The 27,978-nt window shown below is 39.6% G+C and overlaps 1 protein-coding gene across 1 annotated transcript in view; it reads left to right on the top strand.

The window, feature by feature from the left end:
• Positions 1-472: 472 nt before the first annotated feature.
• ACSBG1 (acyl-CoA synthetase bubblegum family member 1) overlaps positions 473-27,978 on the top strand; it is a 92,866-nt gene continuing 65,360 nt past the window's right edge. The window contains exon 1 of the mRNA XM_074296452.1: positions 473-785. Within this exon, the coding sequence (XP_074152553.1) occupies positions 706-785 (80 nt within the window). The 5' untranslated portion in view covers positions 473-705. The remainder of the gene's footprint in view (positions 786-27,978) is intronic.

Below are 27,978 nucleotides of genomic sequence, written 5' to 3'. Positions count from 1 at the left end.
GGCACATAATTGGCCCTTAAAAATGCTTGTTCCCTTCCCTTTCCCTTTTCAACCCTAAATGGTTCTGATTCCATTCTGCTGCTTCCAGTGGGGGAAAAGTAGGAAGGAAAGAGAGAGAGGAGGGAGGGGAGGGAAGGAGTAAGGGAAGAGTTGACATTTCCCAAGGAGCAATGAGCAGACTTGACAGAACTGATTACTTCCAGTTGTAAATAAGAGCATCTCTTTTGTGTGTTACCTATCATTAATCACTAAACACTTAAACTTAAGTTCCTAGCTCACTTTCATTAGTCCTCAGTGGCTTCTGGAGCACTTTTTGCTCTCTTCTGGTACTTTTTTAAAAAAATAGGATTGAGTAGAAAACCCCAGGCCCCAGAGGTCCCAGAATCCCAGGCGTTGATTGGCTGGGTGTCCCGGGGACAATTTGCATCAAAAAGCGCCCTGTTCTCATTGAAATTCTCCTCAGGATTGATCTAAGCAAAGCAAGCAGGAAAGGACAGCTCCCACATTGGACAACCTGCAGTTCTCAGACTGTATGAGCATGCTTCAAAGCAGGGAGGGGGGAGAGGCGTTGGCTTCGGTGGGACTCTTGTCTCCTCCCCCTCCTTGCGTTCTCTAGGGCTGCCCACAAGCCTTCACTCAGTCATTTTTATGTTCCTTGGGATCCGTTAGCCAGTGAGTCCACTCCGCTCCGCGGGCCCCCTCAGCATGCCTGACAGTGAAGAAAACCTTAAGAAGAAAGCCCTGGATGGAAGTTTAGGGAAGAACCCAGAAGGCTTCGAACCCAGGTACAAAGCCAGAGCCCAGCCGTCCATGGGAGCAGGGCCATGATCAGTCCCTCGGACGGATGGATGAGCCACGGTTAAGAGGTCAGGGCATCCAGGGCAGTGGGTCACCTCTTCCTCTTCGGGGCCCTGGTCCCCTTTTCCATGGCTTTTGCTGTGGAACTTTTAAGATGACATCCTGAGTGTTGGGAGTTCCTTGGCTATATAACAGATGTTCCCTCTGGAAAGAATGGGGCATTTCTCTTGAAGAGTGTGGAAAGATGTAAAAGATCTATCTATCTATCTATATATCTATATCTATATCTATATCTATATCTATATCTATATCTATATCTATATCTATCTATATATATCTATATATCTATATCTATATCTATCTATCTATCTATATCTATATCTATATCTATATCTATATCTATATCTATATCTATCTATATCTATATCTATATCTATATCTATCTATCTATCTATCTATCTATATATATATATATGAATAGTGTAGAAAGATTACTGGAGTGAATTCTAGCCTGGTAATTTACTAGCAGTGTGATCTTTGTCGAGTCATTTTCTTCTCCTTGACTCTGGAGTCCTCAACTATAATAGGAAAGTTCGCTCAGAATTATGGGGGATCTCAGAGATCACCTTCATCTTGCAATATTTATTGGGCTCTATCATTTGTGTACTGGTTGTTTCGGCCATTAGAATGTAAGCTTATTACAAATAAAGATTATTTCCTTCTTTGTACTTATATCCCCAATTCCTAGCACAATGCTGGCATGTCGTAGGTGCTTAATAAGTACTTAGTAATTGAATTGCACACAGAGGTGATTTACTTAAGGTAACTGCCCCTTACATTTGTAATTTCCTTAAATGAGTAGGAGAGGAGGGAAGGAAGGGGTGTCAGTCGGGAGAGGGAGGGTTTTCATTGATCTGGGCTATCCTGAAAGGAAAACAAGATCCACTGGGGGAAATTGGGTGTAGGGATCAGGTTGTAAGTACCTCCTAAGTATCATGGGCCATCCTGAATATTGGTTGAGTGGAACAAAAGTGGAGGGGAAACCTCTTGGGATGGACACAGCCCTAGGCTGGGAGATTTCTGTGAAGGATGGGAGAACTTCAATCTCCCCTCTGGTGGCTCTGGATTCCAGCAATGGAGACTTTTCACGCCCCAGTTTCCTTGATCACCTGGTACCCCGGCTCGGTACACGTCGTGATCCGGAGGTCTCAGATACCACTATTGGGACACATGGTACAGGAAGTCAGGGCACTGTTTTATCATTGTCTTCCTGGTATGGCAGGCCCTCCTTGTGGAGGGGGTGGGGCATGCTGGTAGGCAGTCAATCAATCAATCAACATGTATTAAGCACCCAATGTGCCAAGCACTATGTTAAGCACTGAGGATACTGGGGACACTGCCCTGGAGGAATTTGCAGTCTAATGATGTTACTTAACGCTACTCATAGTCTGCCTCTCTGAGTTGCTCTCCCCAACTAGAGTTAGTTCCTCTCCATGACTTTAGTGCCGGACTTGGAATCAAGAAGACTTTTGTCTGAATCCCACCTCCTCAATGTGTGATTTTGGGCAAGTGATGACATCTCTGAGTCTCCATTTCCTTATCTGCAAATGGGAATGCCAGTGGTACCCCCTCCCTCATGGATTGTGAGAATACATGAGAAAATGTATGTAAAACACTTAAGGGCTAGATTCTGGACTCTGATGTCACTGATATAGAGGACTTCCAGGTGAGGAAGATGGCTCTGCCAGTGCAGGTTGGCAGCTTGTGCAGATACTGCGAGGTCCTCAGAGCACTAAGCAGTGACATGTGTGACCGGTTGTGTTGGGGTCAGGTTCTCCGGCTCTGAGGCTCTCTCCAATGCCGCTGCCCTGGAACGTAGAAATGGGAACGGTTCTCACTAGGGCCTGTGTACGGTGTGGTGGCCAGGGAGAAGACTTGGAGGCTTGGGAGGTTTGTGGTACAAGCTCAGTGCTCCAGGAAGCTGCCTTGTCCCCAAGCTCCACATCATCGCCTGCCCAGCCTGGCTCCCTGGCCCCCTTATCACCTTCAGATTGATGCCCAGAACTCCCTCACCACAGCTGTTGACAGCTGCCAATTCTAAGCTGTCTGATTGGTTTCCCAAACCACAAGCTTGAGAGCAAGGGCCAGGATATCCATGATCTCTCAGCCCCACCACCCAGTGTTGGCTCCCATTAGGTGCCTTATAAATGGAATTGAATTAAATTCTACTCCTTGACAGCTCCCTCTACCCAGCAGCACAAATTTCCCTTTGCAGTCTCCATTGCCATGGCAAAAGAGGAAGAAATCTAGTCCTGCTTCCCTCTGGGCTTCTTGCCTTCTCAGCCCCATAATGACTCCAACTCCTAGAAATGTTCCCCTCTCCAATCCCCATCTCACTCATTTTTTTCTGGGGAGAGGGAATGACTCCATCTCTCTGACCGCCCCAGAGAAGAAGCCATTCTTCTTGGGCTAGGGACTTTGCATAGGACAAGTCCCTCCTTAATGGATTCTGTGACCAGCAAGCCCCTCTGAGCTCTCTGGTGGGCTTCTTGCTTTACTTTTTCTTCAATGGCTAAGTCTGCAGGCCCTCCTTGAGTATGACTTTGCTCTCTCCTTTGTCTGTCTCTTGATTTAGAAGCTGAATTTAAAAGCCTGGTTGCAAGCTTAATAGTGAGGGTCTCCTCTTCCTAACATATGGGGTCTTTGCAGCCCTCTGCCCTCGGGACTGAGGCTCTCTTTCCCCTCTCTGCCCCCTCCTCCTGGATCTTACAGTCTCTTCAGTAACTGGAGCTCAGCCAGAACACTCACTCTGCTACTTAGCTGCCTGTGTGAACTTAGGCAAGACTCTGTAAGCCTCAGTTTCCTCTGTGAGGGAGCTTGGACTAGAAGGTCTCTGAGGGCCTTGCCAACTTTAAATTTATTCCTATGACTTTAGGTTCTGTTGAAATCATGAAAGAGACCATGGGCCCCAGAAGGAATATTGGTCCCCCATTTTCCCATCAAGTGGGGTCCATCTTGACTATATTAAAGGGCCAATGACCTGGGCTCCCATATTGGGAGCTGGAACCCTGGGTAAACCCAGACCAGTTGTACTCTGAAGGAATAGAAAACTGCTAAATATAATATCTCTGCTTCCCTTTCCTATCCCAAGCCTAGTATCAGGTCAGCAGTGGTGGTCCAGACACCCCAGGACTCCTTACTGAAATCCAGTTCTCATCAGCTTTAAGTTAGAGGCCTTCTTGTGGCAAGTAACTCTAAGCTACATGGGCTTGGAGATCTGTCTTCTCCGATCCGGTGCTCATCCCTTCTCCCCGTCAGCTCATCCTACCTCTAATCCATTGGCCCAGTCTCTCGGGCACAGATTGTTCAGGATATGGAACATCTGATTTAAGGGGCAGGAGAGTCTGTTGTCAGGGTGAGAGTGTGGTCCAGAGAATCTAGATGAAGAGAAAGAGACAGACAGAGACAGAGAGACAGAGAGACACAGAGAGAGACAGAGAGAGACATAGACAGAGAGACGCAGAGAGGAAGAGAGAGGGACAGAGACAGAGACAGAAACAGAGACAGAAAAGAATAAACACTAGAGTAAGGTCATAAAGGACATGGAAGGGGATGAGATTAAGGATAAAAATGAAAGAGAAGAAGTGGGGAGGGAATGATTTGGGAGATGGGAGTGTTGGGGGAGGTCAGGTGATAGAGATCCCAAAGCATGACCTCAGAACCCTCTAGCCATCTGTCAGTCTCCTTACACCTCAGTTTTCTCATCTGTAAAATGAGGGGATTGGGCCAAATGACTTCTGGGTCACTTTCAGCTCTCTATGTCTCATCCCAGAAAGATTCCAGTTTTCTGAGTGGTCCATGACCGTACCTTGGTTCTTCCACAATTGTTGAAGGGGCCTGGCTAGAACCTTCACTGGCTTCCAGAATCTGCTTTCCTTGCTCTGCATATATCATTTATGGGTTTGGGTCCAGGAGCATGAGTGAAACTTGCCTTTGTAACCACCACCCAGGTCTGCCGACTCGGACCATTTCTTGCATATTTCCCATTGCCTGGGAAAACTTGGGCTGCCCCCGCCCTGTCCACACCCCCACCCCAAAGTCTATTCCCTACTCGGGTTATACAGCTACTTCCCTGAGATTTGGGGCTGCGATACTATCTTACTTTTTTTTTTCTTTTTGCTAAGACAATTGGGGTTAAGTGACTTGCCCAGGGTTACACAGCTAGTTAAGTGTCTGAGATCAAACTTGATCTCAGGTCCTCCTGACTTCAGGGCTGGTGCTCCACCCACTGCGCCATCTAGCTGTCCCTACTAGCTTACTTTTTAAAGTCTGCAAACTCTGGTATTCTAGTGAATATAGACTCAGGAGAGCCTCAGTTTCACAATGTCTAGGTCATCTCTGGCCGTTCTCAGGGGGGCTGGAGTGCAGTGATGAGGCTTGGTATCCAACGGCTAGAGCCTAACTTCCCAGGGCCGTGCACTCCCCTAGAAAAGGCAGATGGCGGATGTGATTGCCGGCTCCTAAATAGTTCTGCGTCTTGGGTGTGGGGGAAAGAAAAGGGATAGATCATCTCCTTCTGTAGCTAATGTGATTCCAGAAAATGAGTCCTGACGCTAGGGTTCACAAAGATGAATGTTGAAAACTATCTTTGCATGAATATGGAAAAATACATTTATAGAAAAATAAAGCTATAAATAAAATTGATCAATAGAAATACTATTAAAGGGGAAAAAAAGAATAAATCCTGGTTTGTGAAGTATACTTTTTTGGTTCGAGTCCTGCCTCTGTCTAATTAGACCTCATTTTCCTTATCTGTAAAATGGGAACTAGCCGATCTTCAAATTTTATGTTTTTATGAAGTCCTTTGGAGGGCAGAGGTGATAGAAAGCTAGACAGGAGATATGGGCTTCAGAGTGAGCTCTTTTAATGATTTTCTTTATGCTCTTGGACAAATCAGTTCTCTACTAGGGGGTCTCAATGTCAGTGGATTGTGATTTTGGAGCTGAAAGGGAGCTTAGAAGACTATGCAGGTCCACTGGCCCATTTTACAGATGAAGAAACTGAGGCACAGAGTCATTAAGTGACTTGCTCAAGATCACACAGCTAATCTGAAATGGGATTTAAATCCTGGCCTTCCGGATGCTAAGGGCATTGCCCAAACCATCTGGCAACACTGCCTTTTTGCTTTATCTGTAAAATGATGGTTTCCCCCTAAGTCTGATTCTCCTCTGCTTTGTCTCTTGCATCCAAAATTACAAAGTCCTGCTTAATTCCTCTCTGATTATATTTCTTGAACCCAACTGCTACAGTCTATCAGCATTGCTACTACCTTAATGCAGGTCCTTATTACCACCATCTTGGCAGGTTCTCATGAGAATGGCTGGCAAAGCACTTTGGCTCTCCCATCTGTAAGCTCTGCTGGAACATTCATTTTGGGGAGGGCCCCAGAACAGCAGCTGGGGTGCCATGGTCTCTGGAGCACCAAGCCTAAAGTCATGAATACCTGAGTTCAAATCCAGCCTCAGACACTCACTGGCTGCGTGATCCTGGGCAAGTCACTTCCCCCTATTTGCCTCAATTTTCTTATCTACAAAATGAGCTGGAGAAGAAAATGGTGCATCTTTTCCTAGAAAACCCCAGATGGAGTCACAGAGAGTGGGATATGACTGGAAAAAAATGAATTACCACCAGTGATCCCTGATTCTGTGGCCTTAGTCACAGCTTCTCCTCACTCTGCTATTCCTATTAGATCATAAGTTGCTTGAGAGCAGGGGCTGCCTTTCTTTGACTTGTATTTGCATTTCCAGTGGCTGGAACAGTGCCTAGCATACAGAAAATGTATAATAGATGTTTGTTATCATTAATATTATTGGAAATGGTAGAGCTCAATTCCAATAAAATACTATCAATCAGAATTGCAGTAATAATAATGAAATGAAGTTGAGAGAGAGACAGAGACAGAGAGACAGAGGAACAGAGACACACAGAGAGACAGGCACCTGGGGCTGGGAGGAGTGGGGTGGTGCAGTGGGAAGAGAATTGGCTTTGGGATCAATGCTCTTTCAAAGTCACTTTTCTCTGGGTCTCAGTTCCTCAACTATGAAATGAGAGGTTTGGTCTCCAGGCTCTTCCAGTTCTGAATCTATAATCTTATGATTTTCCTGATGGGAAAACTGAAGATGGCGGATTGCCATGATCATAGTTTGAGGCCTGAACTTTCGGACTCCCAAGTCTGTTGTCCTTTGCCTCCTCCAATAAGACCTTTTAAATTCTCCCCACCAGCAAATAAGGAGTGTCTGGGAGAGGGGGCAGAGTGGGTCTGGTGGATTGTCCAGGAAGGTGAGTAAACAGTTAATATTGCATTTGGTGATAGAAATCTGTGTGTGCTTCCCTGTGTGTTCCTCAGAGGGGTCAAATAGGACTTTATCTCCCCCCCAGCCTGTTCCTTTCTCCAAGGACACGGGGGAGAGTTCTTCCATCTGCTTGCCCCACATTTCTTCTAGGGGATTAACATCCTGAATAGATGCCCTTTGTGTTACACAGATGACTGTACTGGAGGGGGAAGGGAAAGGCACAGCACTCATTACAAGGCTCTGGGTGGTTCGTTGAGCTGAGTAACGTTTTAGTACATCACATTTCCGAAATTTTCCTCCATGCCGGACGGTGGTCCTGGGGACCCCCTCCCCCTCTCAGTGAAGACCGACATTTTACACTCTTAGAAAGTGGCCGAGGGCCTTCCTCAGAGTCACACAGTGCGTGTGTGTTGAGTTAGGATATGGGCCCAGGTAATTTTGACTATGACAAACCACGTGACATCAGCTTAATGCAAACCAATCATCAATATTTATGGAGTTCTAACGTCAGGAGACTTGGGTTTTAGTCCTGACTCTTGCATTAATTTACTGTGTGGTCTTAACCAAGTCAGAGTATTTTAGAGTAGCTGGGTAGCAGGGTGGGTGGAATGTTAGGAAGAGTCATCTTCATGGGTTCAAATCCAACCTCAGACACTTATTAGCTATGTGACCTTGAGCAAATCATTTAACTGTGTCTGCCTCAGTTTCCTCATCGTAAAATGAGCTGGAGAAGGAAATGGCCAATCAACTCTTTGACAAGAAAACCTCGAAAAGGGGGCTTCAAAGAATCAGATCTGACTGAAGAATGAGTGAACAACAAGGGCACCTTAGAGATAATCACCTCCTTTCTCACTTCCTCAGGAAACTGGGCCTCAGGTTGCTTATTAGTGAAATGGAAGGACTGGAATTTGGAGATGGGGGACCAAAATTCTGATTCCATCTCGATTATTTGCTCAAATGGGACTTCACTCTTCTGGGAGCTAGATTCCTCCTCTGTAAGATGAAGGAATTAGATGAAGGTAATGTCCTTTCCAGCACCCTGACCATAAAACCTCCCTGAGTCTCAGTCTCCTCAACAAAAGAAATAAGTCAGATGAGATTCCCAGCTACAATCTGGTTCTGTGACCTATGGTCTTCCTGAGCCTCTTATGCCTCATCTATAAAAGAGAAGAGTCCAATGCTAAATGTTTGCCCCCTGAGTTTCCATCTATATTACAGAATATAAAAACTGCAAGGGACCTTGGAGCTCAGAGCTCCCCTTTGTCACATCTCTGGGAAAGATCATCCTGCCTCCCCTTAAAGATCTCCAGCAACAGAAAAGTTTTCTCCTCTTCAAGTGGTCCATTCTATTTAAAGCAAGTCCAAATGTTGGGAAATCTTTCCTTCCATAAAGTCAAAACCTGCCTCTCATAAACATCTACTCATGGTTCCTAATGAGATTATTTCTCTGCTTCCTTTCAGTTCTCCCATTCCATGATTTGATTCTAATAGAGAATGGTGCAGGGGTATAAAGACAGGACTGATACAGTCCCTGTCTTCCGGGAGCTCTTCTAATAATGGAGTGAAGCCGTTCTTGCATGGATTGGCTGATAAAGGTCAAATGAACGATGTGGGGATATGGGTGCTCCTGAAGGTAGTACAAGGAGTCATGCAAGGCTTCCTAGGGGAGACTGGACTTGCAAAGGGAAAAACCAGGCTATTTTCTGATAGTTGTGTCTAGTGAGGATGACCTGTTTGAGATCCTACAGGTCATTTTTTCCCATTTTTGAGCCCAGAAGGCAAAATTAAGACCAATAAAGACCCAGACCTGTGACCTGGTATTTGTGCAGCTCAGATTTCCAGTTAAACATGGAACACGTTATTTTTTGTAATTTTTTTCTAGTAAATTTATTTATTTTTAAAACACATTATTTTATGAGTCATATTGACAGAAAAATCAGGGCAAAAGGGAAAATCATCGAAGAGATTTAAAAACAAAAAAACAAAGTGAACATAGCATGTATTGATTTACATTCAATCTCATGGTTCTTTTTGGGATATAGATGCCATTTTCTGTCCAAAGTCTTTTGGGATTGCTTGGACCATTGGGAAGAACCAAATTTTTCATAGTGGATCATCACACATTCTTGCTGTTACTGTGTACAATGTATTCCTGGTTTTGCTTGTTTTGCTCAGCATCCATTCATGTAAATCTTTCCAGGCCTTTCTATAATCAGCTTGTTCATAATTTTTGATAGAACAATAATATTCACTTACCTTCACTTACTACAACTTGTTCAGCCATTCCCTAATTGCTGGGCATCCACTCATTTTCCAGTTCTTTGCTACCACAAAAAGAGCTGCTATTTTTGCACATGTAGGTCATTTCCCCTCCTTTATAATTTCCTTGGGATACAGATCTGGTGGTAATATTTTTAGGTCAAATATGGTATGCAATTTTATAGCACTTTGAGCCTAATTCCAGATTGCTCTCCAGAATGGCTGGATTCTTTCACAACTCCACCAACAATGCATCAGTATCCCAGTTTTCCCACAGCCCCTCCAACATTCATCATTATTTATTCCTATCATCTTAGCCAATCTGACAGGTGTGCAATGATATCTCAGAGTTGTTTTAATTTGCATTTCTCTAAACAACAGTGATTTAGAGCATTTTAAACATAACTATACATGGCTTTAATTTTGTTATCTGAAAATTGTCTGTTCATAATCTTTGACCAGTTATCAATTGGGAAATGACTTATTTTCTTATAAATCTGACAGTTCTTTATATACTTTAGAAATAAGACCTTTATCAGAACCACTGGCTGTGAAGATTTTTTCCCCCAATTTTGTACTTTACATGGTACCCTTTAAATGAGACTTTCCCAAATGGTGAAGAAAATGCTGATGCATTGCTTCATATAGCGAAGGAGTTGGTATGAGATCTTTGGAAATGAGAGACTTTTTCACACTTTCTTTGGAGAGGACATTTATGGATCAAGTTTCCCTTTGGGACCAATTTCAGATGTTTGAGAAAGAAAGAGAAAGACTTTGGGAGCATCAGATACAGAGATATAAAGGAATCCAATAAGTCCCAGATTTCCAGCTTGTCTCTCTAGAGGCTTTGAGGAATTTCTACTTGCATGAGATCTTTGGATTGATCTGAGACATCTTGCTTCCCAAGAAGAGTTCATACACTATGATTTTTCTGATTTGTTTGCTATTTAAATAAATAGGTTTACTTACTATTCACTATTTGTGATGGTCTTTTGTGTAGCAACATTCTGGTGAGTGTAAGCTAAAAACCATCCTTGCCCTTTTAAACAATCAAAAAAGCTAGAAATTTTGCTTTGATGATTTTATTTTTACAAAAATTTATAATTCTGTCTTCCATTGCTCTTTACTGATTAATTTTTTTTATTATATATATATATTTTATAATATTATCCCTTGTATTCATTTTTCCAAATTACCCCCCCTCCCTCTATTCCCTCCCCCCGACGACAGGCAATACCATACATTTTACATGTGTTACAATATAGTCTAGGTACAATACATGTGTGCGAATATCATTTTCTTGTTGCACAATAAACATTAGAATCCGAAGGTACATGCAACCTGGGCAGACAGATATTAGTGCTAACAATTTTCATTCCCCTCCCAGTGTTTCTTCTCTGGGTGCAGCTACCCCTGTCCATCATTGATCAACTGGAAGTGAGTTGGATCTTCTTTATGTTGAAGATTTCCACTTCCATCAGAATACATCCCCATACAGTATTGTTGTTGAAGTGTACAGTGATCTTCTGGTTCTGCTCATTTCACTCAGCATCAGTTGATTTAAGTCTCTCCAAGCCTCTCTATATTCCTCCTGCTGGTCATTTCTTACCGAGCAATAATATTCCATAACCTTCATATACCACAATTTACCCAACCATTCTCCAACCGATGGACATCCATTCATCCTCCAGTTTCTAGCTACAACAAAAAGAGCTGCCACAAACATTTTGGCACATATATGTCTCTTTCCGCTCTTTAGTATTTCTTTGGGATATAATCCCAGTAGTAGCGCTGCTGGGTCAAAGGGTATGCACAGTTTGATAACTTTTTGGGCATAATTCCAGATTGCTCTCCAGAATGGCTGGATTCTTTCACAACTCCACCAGCAATGTATTAGTGTCCCAATTTCCCCACATCCCCTCCAACATTTGTCATTATTTGTTCCTGTCATCTTAGCCAATCTGACAGGTGTGTAGTGGTATCTCAGAGTGGTCTTAATTTGCATTTCTCTGATCAGTAGTGATTTGGAACACTCTTTCATGTGAGTGGATATAGTTTCAATTTCTTCCTCTGAGAATTGTCTGTTCATATCCTTTGATTTACTGATTAATTTTTAAAAAATTTTAAAATCACAAATAATTCTCCTTACAAGCATGTATTTTTTAGCAAAACAAATTCCCGTATTAGCCACGTGTGGAAAAATGTTTTATCTAGCTTTCTGAATTTTAAATTTATCACCTCTCTAGTAGGGGATAAGTAGTGGTATATCATTTGGTATATCATTGTATTGGTCAGAATTCTAACGTCTTTTAAAGTTGTTTTTCTCTAGAATGTTCTCATTGTATAAATTATTCTTAGCTTATTTCACTTCATTTTCAGGAACTTATACTTTGAACCAAAAAATCGTGCTCCTGAGCTAGCAATATTTAGGGAGGCAGATAGGATTCTGCCCCAGTTCCCTTCTCAGAGACTGGAGGGGCAGACTTAGCAACTTGTGACTCTTCTGCTCCCTCAAGGCAGGACTCACAGTCTCTCTTGAAGAGGGCTGGGCATGATTCCAGAGATCTCTATCAGACCTCCTTTTGAGCCACCTGTTTAGACACTTGCATGGTTAGACACATCTTACATGGGCCCACGCATATTACATATGGAATTCCCAGCGTGGAAGCTCCTGCAACTCATACATGTCAGCCACTCTTCTATAGTATGTTTTACGGAGTTGCTCAGTTGTCACATAGTTTGCCAAAGGTTGCATTGTGAGTGTGTGTGTGTGTGAATGAAAAAGAAAAAGGCAGGAGGGAAGGAAAGAGAGAGAAGAAAAAGAAAAGAGAAAGGAGGGAAGGAAGAAGAGAGAGAGGGAGGGAGAGAGAGAAGAGAAAGAAAAAAGAAAAGAAATAAAGGAGGAAGGGAAGGAGAGAAGGAGGGAGGGAGAGATAAGAGAAAGAAAAAAGGAAAGAGAAAGGAGGGAGGAAAGGAGGAAGGGAGAAAGAGAAGAGAAAGAAAAAAGAAGAGAGAAAGGAGCAAGGGAAAGAGAGAGGGAGGGAGGAAGAGAGATAGGGGAAAAGAGAGAGAAAGAGAAAGAGAGAGAGAAGATGGAAAGACAGAAATGTAGAAATAAAAAGAGACAGAGAGACAGAAAATGCTCTTTGAAATGGACTAAAGTTTTGCAAAGGCTGGTATTTCTAGGTACTATTCCCTCTGCATCTATTTTTGTATTCCCCTCATTTTTATACGTCGATGGGGAAGTCTTGTGGTCTGAATAATCATGACCACTGGAAACTGTTTTTAGGAGTCAGTGGGAAGAGGAAATCGCCTCTCTGATTGTAGGAACAAGCCAGGGGCTGATGTGGGGACTGTAGTGGGCTGGAGGAGGGCTTGTTCCTTAGGACTGTTTCCCAGGGAAGATGGTGGCTTCAGGTGGAGCCGAGGCCAGATTCTATGGAGGCCCTTTCTTACTCTATCAGAAGTGGGGGAACCATGCCCATAGAACTTCTGAAAGCAAGCCTTTCTCTACTTAGCTACAGAAAAATATACTGGAAAAAGCCAAGGGGCAGGGGCCAGGGCCATGCTGAGGCAGAGGAATGTTTTGTTTTTAGCAAGATCTTTCTGTCCACCTCTCCCTCCCCCTGCTGCTCCCACTTCTGGACCCATAAGCAAGGAAACTCTCTGACTGTCCCTGGTTGGAATGTGGCAATCTAATGGCCTATGGCCCCGTTGAGCATCCCAGGGACTCTGGGAACCAATGCACATGTCCTGAGCCACAGTGCCCTCATGTATGCTGTCTCCTCTTATTAGAACATAAGTCCTTGCAGGCAAAGACTGATTCTGCTGGCTCTTTACACAGTGGTAGGCACATAGTAATCACTTAATAAATTTTTTTTATTAATATAGCCACAACATTGGCAGGGAGAGAATAACTTATCATTTTATGACCAAACCAAGGGATTTTTAGAAAAAGATTTCAGTCTAATGATTCTCGCTGAATTGGTTGCTGCTCTGTTTTTAGAAGTTGTTAATAAGTTCCAGTAAAAACCTTAATCCCGGTGTAGCTAGATGGCTCAGTGGATAGAGCACCAGCCCTGAAGTCAGGAGGACCTGACTTCAGACACAACACTTCCTGGCTTTGTGGCTCTGGGCAAATCACTTAATCCCAATTGCCTCAGCAAAAAACAAAACAAAACAAAATAAAACCCCAACCCTTAAACCTCTGACCCCACTCCTGTTTCAGTGACTTATCTTTGTGTAGCAAGTATTAAGTATTAAGAAACATTAAACCATAACAAACAGTATCACTGGCATTACTGATAAATACAAAGGGAACTATAGTTCTCTGTGTATTTGGTTTGTGCAAAATTTTTTCAATTTTATGTATAACATGTGTATGTTATATATGAACAGCATGTATAACATGGCTGTGTATAAAGCTTGAGTGCTGTGTGAAACATCTCTAGACACAGACCCAACAAGGACCACACAAAATACATCTATAATCTCCCTCATAGGGTGTGTCAGACCCCATCCCTGAGATAAACTCACTCTTTCTCTGTATTCAATTTGTTCACTCCAACCTGCTCTCCAAATTGGCAGTTCTGAGTTTCCAGAGATTCAGACTCTTTCAAAGTCATAGGGATAACCATTCCCACTATTTACTACTACTTAGCTCTTAGCCCCCATCTGGTATATTTTCTCTTTTTATAACTAGTCACATACATAACAGGCACTTTTAGATCTTAAGCATGAGCATTTACGAAATAAGACAATAATAATAATAATATTGAAAGAGATATATTAGAGCAAAGGCATAGATAATAAAACTTATATATATATGTGTGTGTGTGTGTATGTGTATATATATATATACATAAAACTAAGTCATCTGACTAGTATACTCAATATCCATGCAAAGGAACTTAGTAGGGAAACACAAGAGGGAGAAAAATTCACATATTTAGGTTAACTCACAACTCTGGACTAAAGACTTCAATGTTATTCATCCTGGGGAAACTGGAGAAATTCTCTTTTTTTCCCCTATTCAAACACAGAATTTATAAGTTCTTTCAATTAACCATTATCCTTAAAAGGTTATTTAGGAAATGTTGGCTTTTAATATGAATAGCAGTTCTTTTAAAGCCAGAGAACTACTCATCAGACTGGCTGCCTCAGAGCTCCATAGATGAGCCCTATCAATTGTTTATTATCCAGATGCAATACTGTTCAATCAAAATGGAGATCGTAGTAAATACAGCTCACCAAAACACCAAAGACACAGCAAAATCCCCCGAGTTCTCCTCAAGTTAGAGGTAGCAGCAGAAAGCAACAAACTCTTAACACCTCTTTTCACTTAATAGTTGTTAATGTAGTTCACAGCCAAAGAGAAGATGTCTCTCCTGGATCAATCTGGAATCCTTCATCTAAATCCTTGTATCTAATTCTTTTAAATCCCAGGGTTCTGATGAACTAGCTTTTTAAACCGTCCCCTACCCCTCCAAAGCTTCAGTTTCCTAAATCAGTTTCTACTGTATTTCCTATATTGGTTCCTAAATCCATTTCCTATCACCAGTGCTTTCCTTTCAATAACATAAATCCAAACCTTCAAACTTAGTGATTACCTATTCAATTAAAAATTATTTTAAACTTAATTACAAATAAGAAAAGGAAAAAATTTCTATTTATACAACAGGACATGTGTAAGTTCAAAATATAAAGCAATAAATATCCATTTCAAGAAAGCCTATATAATAAATACTACATACTGTATTCAGAGCTGTCCATCTTTGCTTCTTTATAGGTTTTCTTTTGTTCTCTGCTCTGTTCTATTTTTACTTACCCCCTCCAGAAAGCTACAATTAAGTAAACATATACATATATATATATGTGTTTATACATATACACATACATATATACACATGTATAGACATAACTATACATATATACACATACATATGTATAGATATCCATAATCACATGCATATATATTTATATTTATATGTATAAGACTGTATTATGTTTGTTTCCAGTTGTCTTCTGTTTCTCTGAAGTTGGATAGCATCTTCCTTTATAAGTCTGAGCCTTTCCATTTTTTTTCTTAATTCATCAACTCATTATTTCTTCCCTTTCTTTTTAATGACAGATGTGAACCTTCAAACTCTCAGTGATTTGCTTTTCACTTTAAAAAGTCACAACTTACCAAATCTCCCCTGTCAAATCAATAGTACTTTTAAAAACCGTGTCTTCAAATGTTTATTATTTCTCATTTGTTTGGTTTTTATCCATTTTAGTCATAAAACATGTATGTACAAATAATAATATACCAGAGTGTTTTGCAGCTCTTAAGTCTTCAATATGGTCTTCCATCTCTTTGATATTCTCAAAACTGTGTTTCTTTACATATATCTCTAGTTCTTAATAAGGATCTTTCTCTTCCTCTTTATAACATAAAACTGCACCTATACAAGTAAGAAAGCATTTATATGAATTACAAAAAATTCAATTCTTAATATGTTATACAACATCCTTTTCTTCCCCAAACCCTATCTGAAAACTATCCTTTTTTACACATCTATTACCCATGTATATGAAATTCTTTTTCTATTCCTATCAGGCATCAGCATGTTCAACTATAGAAGAGTTTTTCCTTATCTTATATTCTATCCCTCTGGACTTTTCCTTCTCAAGTTAATGGCGACAGCAGAGAGCAACAAACTCGACACCTTTTCCCCACTTAATAGCTATTCATATAGTTTTTTTGGGCCAATCAAGTCATGACTCTCCTGGATCAATCAGAAATCAGTTATCTAAATCCTTCTGTCTAATACTCTTATGTCCCACTATTTTGAATAACTAGCTTTTTAAACTATCCCTGCCCTCCTCCCCCACAACCTTCAGTTTCCTATGTCAGGTTTTTTTCATTTCCTATTTTGGTTCCTATATCCATTTCCTGTCACCAGTGTCTTTACTTTCAATAGCACAAATCCAAACCTTATTATATGCAAGAATATCTTAAATTCTTTGCTAATTAATATATCTTTATGTCTACTCAAACCCACTATTTTGCCAATTTCTTTTTAAGTATTTTTATTAAAACTTAAAAAAATTAACAATGGTTAATTTTCTCTCCCTTCTACCTCTCCCATACAAACTAAAAAGAAAGAAAGAAAAACAAATTCTGGTAATAAATATGCATAGATAAGCTGAGCAAATTGTTGCTGTTGGTAACATACAAAAATATTAATTTTGTTCTGCCTTTTTTTGTCCATCATTTCTGTTTTAGAAAATAGGTATAATGTTCATCATTAAACTTATCCTTAAGAAAAGATCCTAAAAAAGAGACAATATAACTTACATGTGTAATAAAAATTATCCAACCTTTCTTTTGTGATAATCTTCATCCTTTGCTTGTAAATGAACTCTTCCCCTATCCATTGTTGTAGAAAATATTTCTTTCCTTGCTTCTCTAGTTTGTTTATGATGTCATCTTTTACAGCTAGGCCATGTATCCATTTGGAGGTTATTTTGGGATATGATCTGAGATGTTTGTCTAAACCTAATTTCTGTCTGACTGCTTTCTAGCTTTCTAAGCAGTTTTTATTGAAAAGCAAATCCATATTCCAGAGACTGGGAGTCTTGAAGTTTATTGAATGTTGGACTACTATGTTCATTTACTTCTACATGTTGAGTACCAAATTTTCCCCACTGATCAATTTTTTTTAATTTTTCAATCAATATCAAATAGTTCAGATAATCTTTTTATTCCAGCAAATACCTGATCTCCTTTCCAGGTAGAGAAATATGACACCCACAGGCAACAACTATTTTAAATAAAAACAATTGGCAAAACATCACAGAAGAAAGTGGTGGAAGATTATGAGCATTATTTTCTTATAAAATAGTGCGCAGTCATAAAGGTGAAAACAAGTTTCTTGAGAACTTGATGTGAGATCCTGTTTTGGAATAGTAAGCAACTGGTTAATAACAACTAGGTTTAAGGCAAATACTATATTGAGTTCTGTCAAGATGACTGAGGTAATTCATCCCTCTCTTACTTTTGAGATCAGAACTTTCACAGAATCTGAGCTGGAAAGGACTCAAGTGGCCATGTGCTCCAACTTATACCTGAAAGAAACTCAATTATAACATTCTTAATAAGTGTCCATCTACATGACTCTCTTCAACAATGAGATGATTCAAACCAGTTCCAATTGTTCAGTGATGAAGAGAGCCATCTACCCCAGAGAGAGGCCTGTGGTAGCTGAGTGTGGACCACAACATAGCATTTTCATTCTTTTTGTTGTTATTTGCTCGCATTTTATTTTGTTTCTCCTTTGTTGTGCAGCACAATAATTAAATATGTATATATTGGATTTAACATATATTTCTACCATGTTTAACATATATTGGACTACTTGCCATCTAGGGGAGGGTGTGGGGAAAGAGGAGAGAAATTGGAAAACAGGGTTTTGCAAGGACTAATGTTTAAGAATTGTCCATGCATGTGTTTTGAAAAATGTCCATCCAATCCCTGCTTGATAGTCCCCATGCAGAGGGAACTACCACTTCTCACCATAGTCTATTCTGGTTTTTTGGACTATTTTAATTATTAGAAAGTTTTTTCCCAACATCAAGCCTAATTTGTCCTTGTAATTTTTGCTGCTCACTCCTGGTTTTGTCCTCAGATGCCAAACTCTTAGCCCAGACACTAAATTCTTCCATATCACAGCTCTTCAAATACATGAAGGCTACCATTGTCTTCTCCATCAGTTTTTTTCTAAGGTAAATGTTCCTTGTTTCTTCAGTCAGTCCTTACATGCCATGAACTCACAAATAATCATCAGCATGGCTGCCTTCTTGTGAAGGCTTATCAATGTTCTTTTAAAATTGTTGTACCTGAAACTGAACATAATCCTATAGATAAAATCTGAAGAAAACAAAAGACAAAAGGGTTTATCATCTCTATTCTTGGAAGCTATCTTTAGAGTATAATTCTGTCCCTTCCACTCATATCCTTACCACCAATTGAGAAATCAAGAAAAACAAAACCCCTGTTACAAACTTGTTTGATCAAGCAAAGAAAATGTTCACGTTGGTCACATCCAAAAAAAATATGTCTCAATCAATGATGTTCTATCATCTCTGTCAAGAGATAGGTAACATGTTTCATCTTGAATTTTCTGAAATTATGGTTAATCATTGTGTTGTTCAGCATTCTTAAAGTTTTCAAAATTGTTTATCTTTATAATATAAATATATATATAATTATATGTAACATATACATATATATTACAAAAATTGTTTTCCTAGTTCTTTTAACTTTACCCTGCAATATGTCCACATCAGTCTTTCCAGATTTTTACCAAAAAAAATTTCAATTTCAGATTTATTTGAAATGACCCCTTTGTAATTTCCCACCCCACAATAGTATCCCATTATGAATCAAATATATGGATCAAATATAAAATTATTCTTTTGTATTAAAAGCCCTTTATAATCTAGCCTCTTACTATTTTTCTATTTTATTTATATTTTGCTTTCTACCACATTTTCTATAATCCAGTATCGCCAAACTTCTAGCTACACCTTGAACAAATTAATCTATCCCTTAATTCTGCACATTTTTTTTAAATTTTCAAAAAAATTATATACATATATGTATAAATATATATATACATATACATATATATATATATATATATATATATATATATATATACACATATATAGTTTTCAGTCAGCACTCCAGCCCACACCATTACATTGATATTGAAGGAGAAACAAAACCCTTGTTACCCACACATGTAGTAAAGCAAAACTAATTTCTGCATTGACTATATCAAAACAATTTAGGTCCCATGATGCACTCTGAGTCTTCAGGTTGTGCTTCATTGTGAACCCTCTGGAATTGTGATTGGTCATTACACTGATTAGAATTTCTGAGTCTGTATTGTTTGTCTTTACCACATTGCTGTGTTTGTGTAGATTATTCTGCTGGTTATGTTCACTTTGGTCTGCATCAGTTCATATAAATCATCTCAAATTTTTCTAAAACCATCTTCATTGTTTCGTAGAACACAATAGTATTCTATTACATTTACATCACTTTTTCAGCCATTTACTGTTTTGTGGGCATCCTCTGAATTTCCCATATTTTCAGATATTCTTATAATAGATTTTTTCCTCCTTTAATCCTTTAATTTAATCCTTTAATCTCTTCTTTTAAACCTCCCTCCTCCCATCTCCCTTTTCTTCTTCCTATTTTAACTGTGGAGAAAAATGTGTACTATCTTCCTCTGTGTGTATTCTTCCTTCCTTTGATATATTCAGATGAAAAGAAGATTCAAGTGTCAGCTACTCTCCCTTACCCTTCCTCTTTGTACAGATGTCCACTTGTACACCCTGATTATATGATAATTTTTCGTAACTTTTTTCTCTCTCCCCTCTTCAGAATATTCTTCCTTCTCCTCCTATTCTTTGCTTAAGATCATTGAGATATAACAGAATCTCTGCCAGGCCTTGTCTAATTAGACACTCTCTATTTTGATAGGAGTCAGAGAGGATACATATTAGAATGTAATCATTTTATCTTTGTTTAATCCTCTACTATTGTTCATGCTTACTTTTTTATATTTCTACTAGTTCATTTATTTATTCTGTTATCTATTTCTATCAATTTCTCTATTTATAATGTGTCTATCTATTTGTATTTCTATTAATTCCCATGTTTGCACTTCTAAGATTTTTCATAACTTGGCCCTTTTTATCAGGAATTCTTGGAAGTTCTCTATTTCATTAAAGATTCATTTCCCCCTGGCATATCATATTCATTTTTTGCTAGGTAAATTATTCTTTGATTGTAAACCCATATTCTTTGCCTTCTGAAATGTTGGATAGCAAGCTCTCTGTTCCTTTATGGTGGTGACTGCTACTGTATGTAATCTTAACTGTAACTCTTCACAACTTGAATTCTTTCTTTCTGGCTACTTGAAATATTTTTTCCCTTGACCCGGGAAACTCTGATTTTAGTTATAATACTTTGGGGAGTTTTCATGTTTTGGGTTTCTTACTGTTTCCACTTTGCCCCCTAATTTTGAGACATCTGGGTAGTTTCCTTTTAAGATTTCTTGTAATGAGATTGGATTAAAAAAATAGATAATACAGAATTATAGTGGAACCAGGCAGCAAGATTTTGTGATTTTCTCTTGCTCTGTTCAGCAGCAGATATATACAGGAGGCCATAATAACCCAATATTAAGGCTTGGCAGGATTTTTATCAGTGATTGGTCAAGGAGACAAGGATTATAGGACTAGAGAATAGAATAGAGTTCACCAAAGGGTCAAGATAGGGAAAGGAGAAGACAGATGTTAATTCACGGAAATGGAGGTGATCATGATTATGAAGATTAGGGTTAAGGGTCATGAAGCATAGGGAAAGATGGGATAATGAAATATTATAAAATAAAGCAATTTTGAAGCTCATGGTCTTAGAAAAAGGGAACTCTGTACAAGATTAAGAGAATGACCATTTCTGCATATGTATGAGGTGGAGCTCAGGTTGTAGATCATGGGGGTTAAGAAGATAGAAGAACTGGGAAATTCTCTGAGGGAGCAATGGCATGTACAGAGAATTCCCTTACTATGAAGGCAAGAATTGGACTGGTAAGAAAGATCATGAATCTGGTTCTGAACTCATTGAAGGAAGAAGGGAAATATCCCAGGTGAGGACAAATACTGGCTACCAGGACCCAGAGCAGGAAATAGCTTTGGTTAGCATGAAGTTTAGAAAAACAGCTGCTGAGTAGTAATGGCAGAAGGAGAACAAGAAGTGGCACTGAAGAATAAGGACTATTTCATTCTCCCACCTCAACCACAAAGCTGGTGCAAGAGAGAAAGAGTGAAAGGGCAACTGACCTAAGCAATATCATTGGGAAAAGGCAGATGGAAAAGAAGGAAGGAGTGAGAAAAAAGTTTGAGATGGAAGAAAATGTGTTTAATGTGGATCGGGTATTTCAGAAAGTTTGGTGGATCCCTGGCGAGGGGTGGAGGGATGTATTAACCAAGCCAGCTGCTCTACATCTCATCCAGTTGGCTTCCAGAAAGTTTCACCAAATATCTATTCGACCTGGGCTCCCTGCCCAGAAGGAATGAAACTATTTGAAGATTATATGCAGATTGCTATCAATAATATTCCATTTACTTCCAGCTTCTTTGGTCTTAGCCTTTGAAATCCACTGTTTTATCCCTTATCGTATGTCTTATTCTTATTATGTGAACTCCCCAGGTTTGTTGTTGTTGTTTTAATACAATTACTCTTAGTCAATTATCTCTGAACTCCTAAGCTATTTATAGCCCGTGGATAACTCACAATTTAACTCAATCTCATGTCTTCTATAGCTCCCTATACGTCTTGTCTTGTCACTCCTATAATCTACTGAAGGGCAGAATCTAGATCTGCTTTTTCTCCGACTTTCCCATAAGGCAGCTGGATACTTGGGGGGAGGTTAGGGGTGCTCAGAAAAGAAGAGGTATTTGGTTGATTTCTCCACTAGACACCATTTCTATGTTCTTGGTCAAGCTGATAAGCCAGGCATCTTCTGAGAGGGGGAATCCTGTGGCTGCCTTGATTATTCCTGGTCCCACTATGTGTATCTGCTGTGATAGGATTCAGAGCTGCAAGGGACCTTAGAGATTACCTACGCCACTTCCATACTTGTACAGTATTGGAAACTGAGGCCCAGAGAACTTACATTGTATTCCTAAGGTCACCCAGAAGATAAATGACTGAGGGGGAATTTGGACCCAGGTCTTCTGACTTTAAACCAAACTTTTCAAATTTAGTGTGTCACTGTGGTCTCAGAGGATCTCCCTGAAGGATACATTTGGGACTGGATTTCTCACACAAACACAGTCCCCCACATTCACTGTACTAAGATTGCCCTCCATGATCCCCTCCCCTCCACCTCTCTACCCACTTCTGGACTCTATTTCTGTTCATATTCCGGCTTCAACCAAAGAGAACTTCCAAAAGTATCCTTTATTTGTTTCCATAGCAGCTACCTCTCTGGGACCAAGGGGATTCTGGGGGAAGGCATATAGAGTATATCTCTATGGACATATGCAGGAAGGCCCTGTATGGGTTGGGTATGGGGAAACCAGGAGTGTAAGGGAAAGGTCTTGGCAGATTTCAAGGTCTTATCGGTGAGATATAAACTTGTCTGGCCAGTCAGGTTCAGGCAAGCTGGGGTTTCCTCCTGGGAAGGCTGGAATCTGGTATCTGGTCTAGCCCAATCAATTATATTGCACAAACAACATTCATTAAGTCCTTATGATGAGCACTGGCTGGTTCCAGTTACGGAGGTACCATTAATTGGTATAAATGAACATAAAAAAGACTTTCATTCTGCCTTCAAGGAACGTGAGGTTTAATTAAGGAATGAGGCAAGTACCCCCAAGTGAATCACTGACTGTCAAAGTTGGAGAACATCATAGCCTTTACCCAGACAGGACCCTCCCATTTATTTCCCGGAGCAGAAATTCTAGATTTAGAGAGTGGAAGGAGTTTATCTAAACACAGGTGTTAGCTAATACTGACCCAGACTGAAACTTTGTGGACATTCTTTATTTGTTATCTTAAAACCAACAAACAAGATGATTTGTTACCATCTTGTGATTCTTGGCACCTGGATTTCCCAGATAGTCATTGACTGAGCTCCCCAGGAAGGCGAGATGGGCTACTATGTTACTCGATGTTACTGGGTGCTCCTCCTTTTCTATCTTTTAAAAGTATTAACCTTTCTATACTCTCAGCCCTTAGGAAGCCCAATAATCACCTTCCTCCAGCCCTTAGAAATGTGTCCCATTATTTAAGACCAGATAGGAATGGCAGAACAACTTTTTCAGTAGCTTTGGTCTTTTATAATGTCAAAACCTGACAGTTGAAGAGTTGTCAGGAACCCTAAAGATCATTTAATCTAAGTAGAGTGGAAACAATTAGGGACAGTTAGGTGGTGCAGTGGAGAGAGCCAGGAGTACCAGAGTTTCGGTCCACCCTTAGACACTTACCACTACTAGATGTGTGACCCTGGGAAGGTCACAACCCAATTGTGAAGCAAAAAGAGAGAAAGAAAATTGAAGCAATTAAGAGGGAAAGTGTTGGACTTTGAAGTCCCTCCTATCTTTAAATCTCTGATCTTCTGAAGGCATGCCCACCCCCACCTCCCAAGTCATACAACTAGTGACAATTATGTGTCTCTTACCATTCTTGATAGCAGTGAAGCTTTAGGATAAATTTGTATTTTGTTATTTAGAATAACATCCATGTCCATTTAAACAAAGGCTCTTAGTGAGTTTTGAGCTTATGTTATTCAGTTCTGTCCAACTCTTCATGGTCTGAATTGGGGTTTTCTTGTCAAAGACACACAGTTGTTTGCCATTTCTTTTTCCAGCTCATTTTACAGATGAGAAAACTGAGGCAAACAGTGCCCAGAGTCACACAGTTATTAAGTGTGTTAGGATAGATTTGAACTCTTGAAGATGAATCTGTCTATTCCAGGGCTGGTACTCTTTCTACTGTGCTATCTAGCTGCCCCATTTTAAACTTTAATTGCTTTTAATAGAAAATAAAAAGCACCATTCAGTGAGAACATATAGTTTATTCATTATTTCAGCAGTGTCCAAGATGGCAAGTTGTTCATCAAAAACCAAAAGATATATATTTTCAAATATTCCTTAGGAGTCCAGAGGAAATGGTCCAAGTCCATCTGACTCCTCCTTCCTGGTCCTGTATCTTTACAAATGGTAGCTAACAGCTGAAGCCATTTTCCTCAGTGTCCCTTTCTATATATCTTAGGTCTTGTCTTCCAAGACTAATGCAAACCATTTAAAATCCATTATCCTAGTGCTTGGAAAAGGGCTACTTTAAACTTTAATAGTTTAATAGTTTACACTTGGACTTCTGGGGCATCATACATAAAAGTTAGAGATAGATTTCTTTAATTTATGACAAAGATTTTACGTCCTGGATCCTTTGATAGTCTAGTAAAACTTATAACTCCTTTTCAGAGAATGCTTTTAAATAATTGAAAGAAATTAACATAACAACAATGATATAACAGCTAATATTTATGTAGTGCTTACTATGTGCCATTCACTGTGTTAAGTTACCAAATTCTTATTAATAGCAATAGAAAATGAAACCCCTGGTAGAATAACTAAACTGAAGGCACCAGTAGGATATGGAATCTTGAGCTTAGGTGGAGACTAGTCTGTGTCTATCTTCTTTTCATTATTCCTTTCATCTTATCACAAGATGTTATCACTGCTCCCTGAAAGTGCAATTATTTGCAGTAATTATTATCTCATTACATCCTCGTAATAGTCCTGGGAGATAGATGCTATTACTGTTCCTATTTTACAGATGAAGAAGTTGAGGCAGACAGAGGTTAAACCACTCAGCCAAGGGACAGAACTAATGTGAATGAAAAGAATTAGGGGCAGCTGGATGGTGCAGTGGATAGAGCACTAGCCCTATGGTAGGTGCAAAATTTAAATCTGGCCTCAGATGGTTAACACTCAGCTGCCCCTAAATTCAGGTAAAGGTTGGTAAACATAAAAATTTCATTTGTGACCCAAATTTACAGACTCCCTGAAATCCATTCACAAATGCTGTGAGGGATGTAGTCTATGATTCCCCCCTATAGACTCCTGGTCTTCAGTCTCCTGTCTCCACGTTCAATTGCAGAAGAGAATCCATTTGTGCTCTTGGGATTTATTAGTCTTTAATCATTTGACAATTCTTTTTTATGTTAAGTTACCAAATTCTTATTAATATCAACAGAAGATGAAGCCCCTGACAGAATACTAAGCAAGTCTAGCTGAAGGCACTATGGAATATTGAGCATTGATGGAGACTGGTCTGTGTCTAAGCTTTATCTTTTCATTATTCTTTTCCTCTTATCACGATATTATCACTGCCCCATAAAAGTGCTTTGAAGCTTAGGAAGATTAGGAGTACACACTTATCCTGCTCAGCTCTGGAAAGCAAGAACAAGGATGCGTGGGGGAAAGTTGTAAGAAACCCATTTAGTTTCTGCCCAGGGAAAAGCTTTCTGGCAATCATTCATCTTGAAGTGGAATGGAAGTATTCAAAAAGACTGAAGAATCACTTTTAGAAGGAATCCCTATTCAGAGCCAAAGAGACCCCTGAGGTCCCTTCCAACTCTAACCTAACTTGGAGGCAATCAGGATAAGTTTGTTAAGTGGGAGCAGGAAGTAAGAAGGTCAGACAAACTTTAGAAAAGTCCTCTTGTCATCTGAGTGGAGTGGTGAAGCACTGGTGTGAGGAGGATCAGTTGGAGGCTATGGCAATAATCCAGAAAAAGGAAAATAAGGGCCTTACCGTCTTTTGAAAGAGGGAGAGGGTAGGCGTACCTAGGGTTGGGGATTGCCAAGATATAATCAATTATAGGCCAAGGGAGCAAGGCGATTGAGGTTGGAGGATGGTGGAGAGTTGATCTGGTTTGCCAAAGACTTGAGATCGGGAAGGGAGGAAAGAGTTAGTGGAAGAAAGAGGGCTTTGAAAAAGCAGGATGGAAGAAATGGAGGTCACAGTAAGAACAAAGAACACGGTTGGAATTAAGAGAGATGAAGGAAAATGGAACTATAAAAATTTATGCTCAGGCAAAGGAATTTCAGAAATGGGATGCTTGTGACTGATGCTAAGATCAAGGACATAAATCTGCTCTTTGAAGTGAAGTAGAAGAGGAAGCCAAAGAAATACAGGAGACAGAGAAACGGGGATATTAGAAGAATTCTGAGTATTTTCTGTTGAAGTTTCCTTCCATGAAGGGAGCAGATGGAGAGAAAAGAGATTCTGTGAGCTGGGCACTGAATTTTTTTAGGACAGAAAGGACAGGAGACATCGTTGGATTTTAAGAGATAAGAGCCACCAGGCTCTGGATTAGGCAATAAATTGAGATGGTGTGAACCATTCCAAAGGGCACCATGGAGGGGCTTCCACGATCTGGAGTGGGATGTTGTTGGGAAAAGGCTTGTTGGAGAGAGGATTGATTTGAGAATGGGAAACTATGATTGTCCATCAGTTGCCAGAGATTCAGGATCATTAAGATCGGGCTAAGTGTAAGGAACTCACATTCATAGTGAGTTCAAGAAGAGTGTGTGTTTGGAAAGAAGTCCATTGAAAGAGGAACAAGAGTAAACCTTTGAGGTGTCTCTGAGGTTAAGTTTCCTGGTGGATGGATATCTTAATACTTGTGTGATTTTGGTGAAATTACTTGACCATGCTAAATCCTTGTCTCCTGATATTTGAAAGGAGGGAGTTGGATTTACTTAGAGTCCCTCCAACTCGAAGTTTATGATAGGACTTATCTACTGAGCCTAAGACAAGGGGAGCTCTGCTCTATTTGGGGGTGAGTAGGGAGTCCCCACACTGGCTGATCTTTTACAATACATATAGTCAAATGGCCATTTTATCCTGCTCTACACCTCTTACTGACCTGGACACCTAGAAGCATGCAGACTTTCCTCTCACCCAGATGGTAGCAGCTTACGGTCCTCCTTAAGACAACAACGACGAAATAAGGCTCTGAAAAATGGTATTAGGAAAAAATTCCTTGTGGTGAGACCTCTTTTCCAGGTTAACCTTCAAGAGTTGGGTTTGAACCATTGAGCTGGAAATGCTTCAAGTGACTAAGATTTTCCCTGTAGCCTTTCCAACCAGGGCTCATTCTACTTCTGCTTAGAAAATTCTAGGGAGAAGAAACCCATTGCTTTCTAAGGCAGTCATTCTGCTTTTAGATATTGTTCATTGTGGAGAAAAAAAAATTTTTAGGACCATAGATTTAAAGTTTTTTTTTTTTTTTTTAATGAAGGTCCATACAGATGGACAAACTTTCAAAAGATACCAGAGAATTAATGGATAATAACAATGAATCTGTTCATTCCTGTGGGGAGTGGGGTGGGGAAAACAGATTAAAATCGTGCTTTTGAAGTGCTGAGTACAAGGAACAAGTTAGACTCTATTTTTCAGAAATCAAACCCTTTGGAATTCAGCAGCTTTTTTACACCAATCGATAAATGTACTTAATTGGTCCAATTGATCTAAGACTACAAGGTGAGTTATCACAATGGAATGTTGTCCAAAGGAACATATAAATATTAAGGCACATAAGCCAACTTAATGCCAACTTTCAAAATTGTTTTGATTTATTATTATTATAATATATTAATGTATTGATATTATATCATATTAATATTATAATATTATTATTAAGCTTTTTCAATGGTCTTGTTCTTTAAGATGAATTTTCATGCACTCTCCTATTAAATCAAAAAACACACCAGGGGCTAAATATACAATAAGTCATGTAGATTTTTAAATAGCCCCATAATACACCTTGATACTATTTTTATGCAAAACTTGTGTTTTCAAAAATATGCTTTTGCTAGAGTCTACCAAAGATCATTTGATAATTTTGATGATTTGATGATTGATCGTTTTTGTCTGATATATATCTTTGATGACAGATTTCAATTCAATTTAAGGAAAAACATTAAAATT

The sequence above is a fragment of the Sminthopsis crassicaudata genome, chromosome 2, assembly GCF_048593235.1.
Source record: "Sminthopsis crassicaudata isolate SCR6 chromosome 2, ASM4859323v1, whole genome shotgun sequence".
NCBI classification, from domain to species: Eukaryota; Metazoa; Chordata; class Mammalia; order Dasyuromorphia; family Dasyuridae; genus Sminthopsis; species Sminthopsis crassicaudata.
The sequence above is the reverse complement of the archived record's forward strand: the minus strand, read 5'-3'. Positions and strand labels throughout refer to the sequence as shown.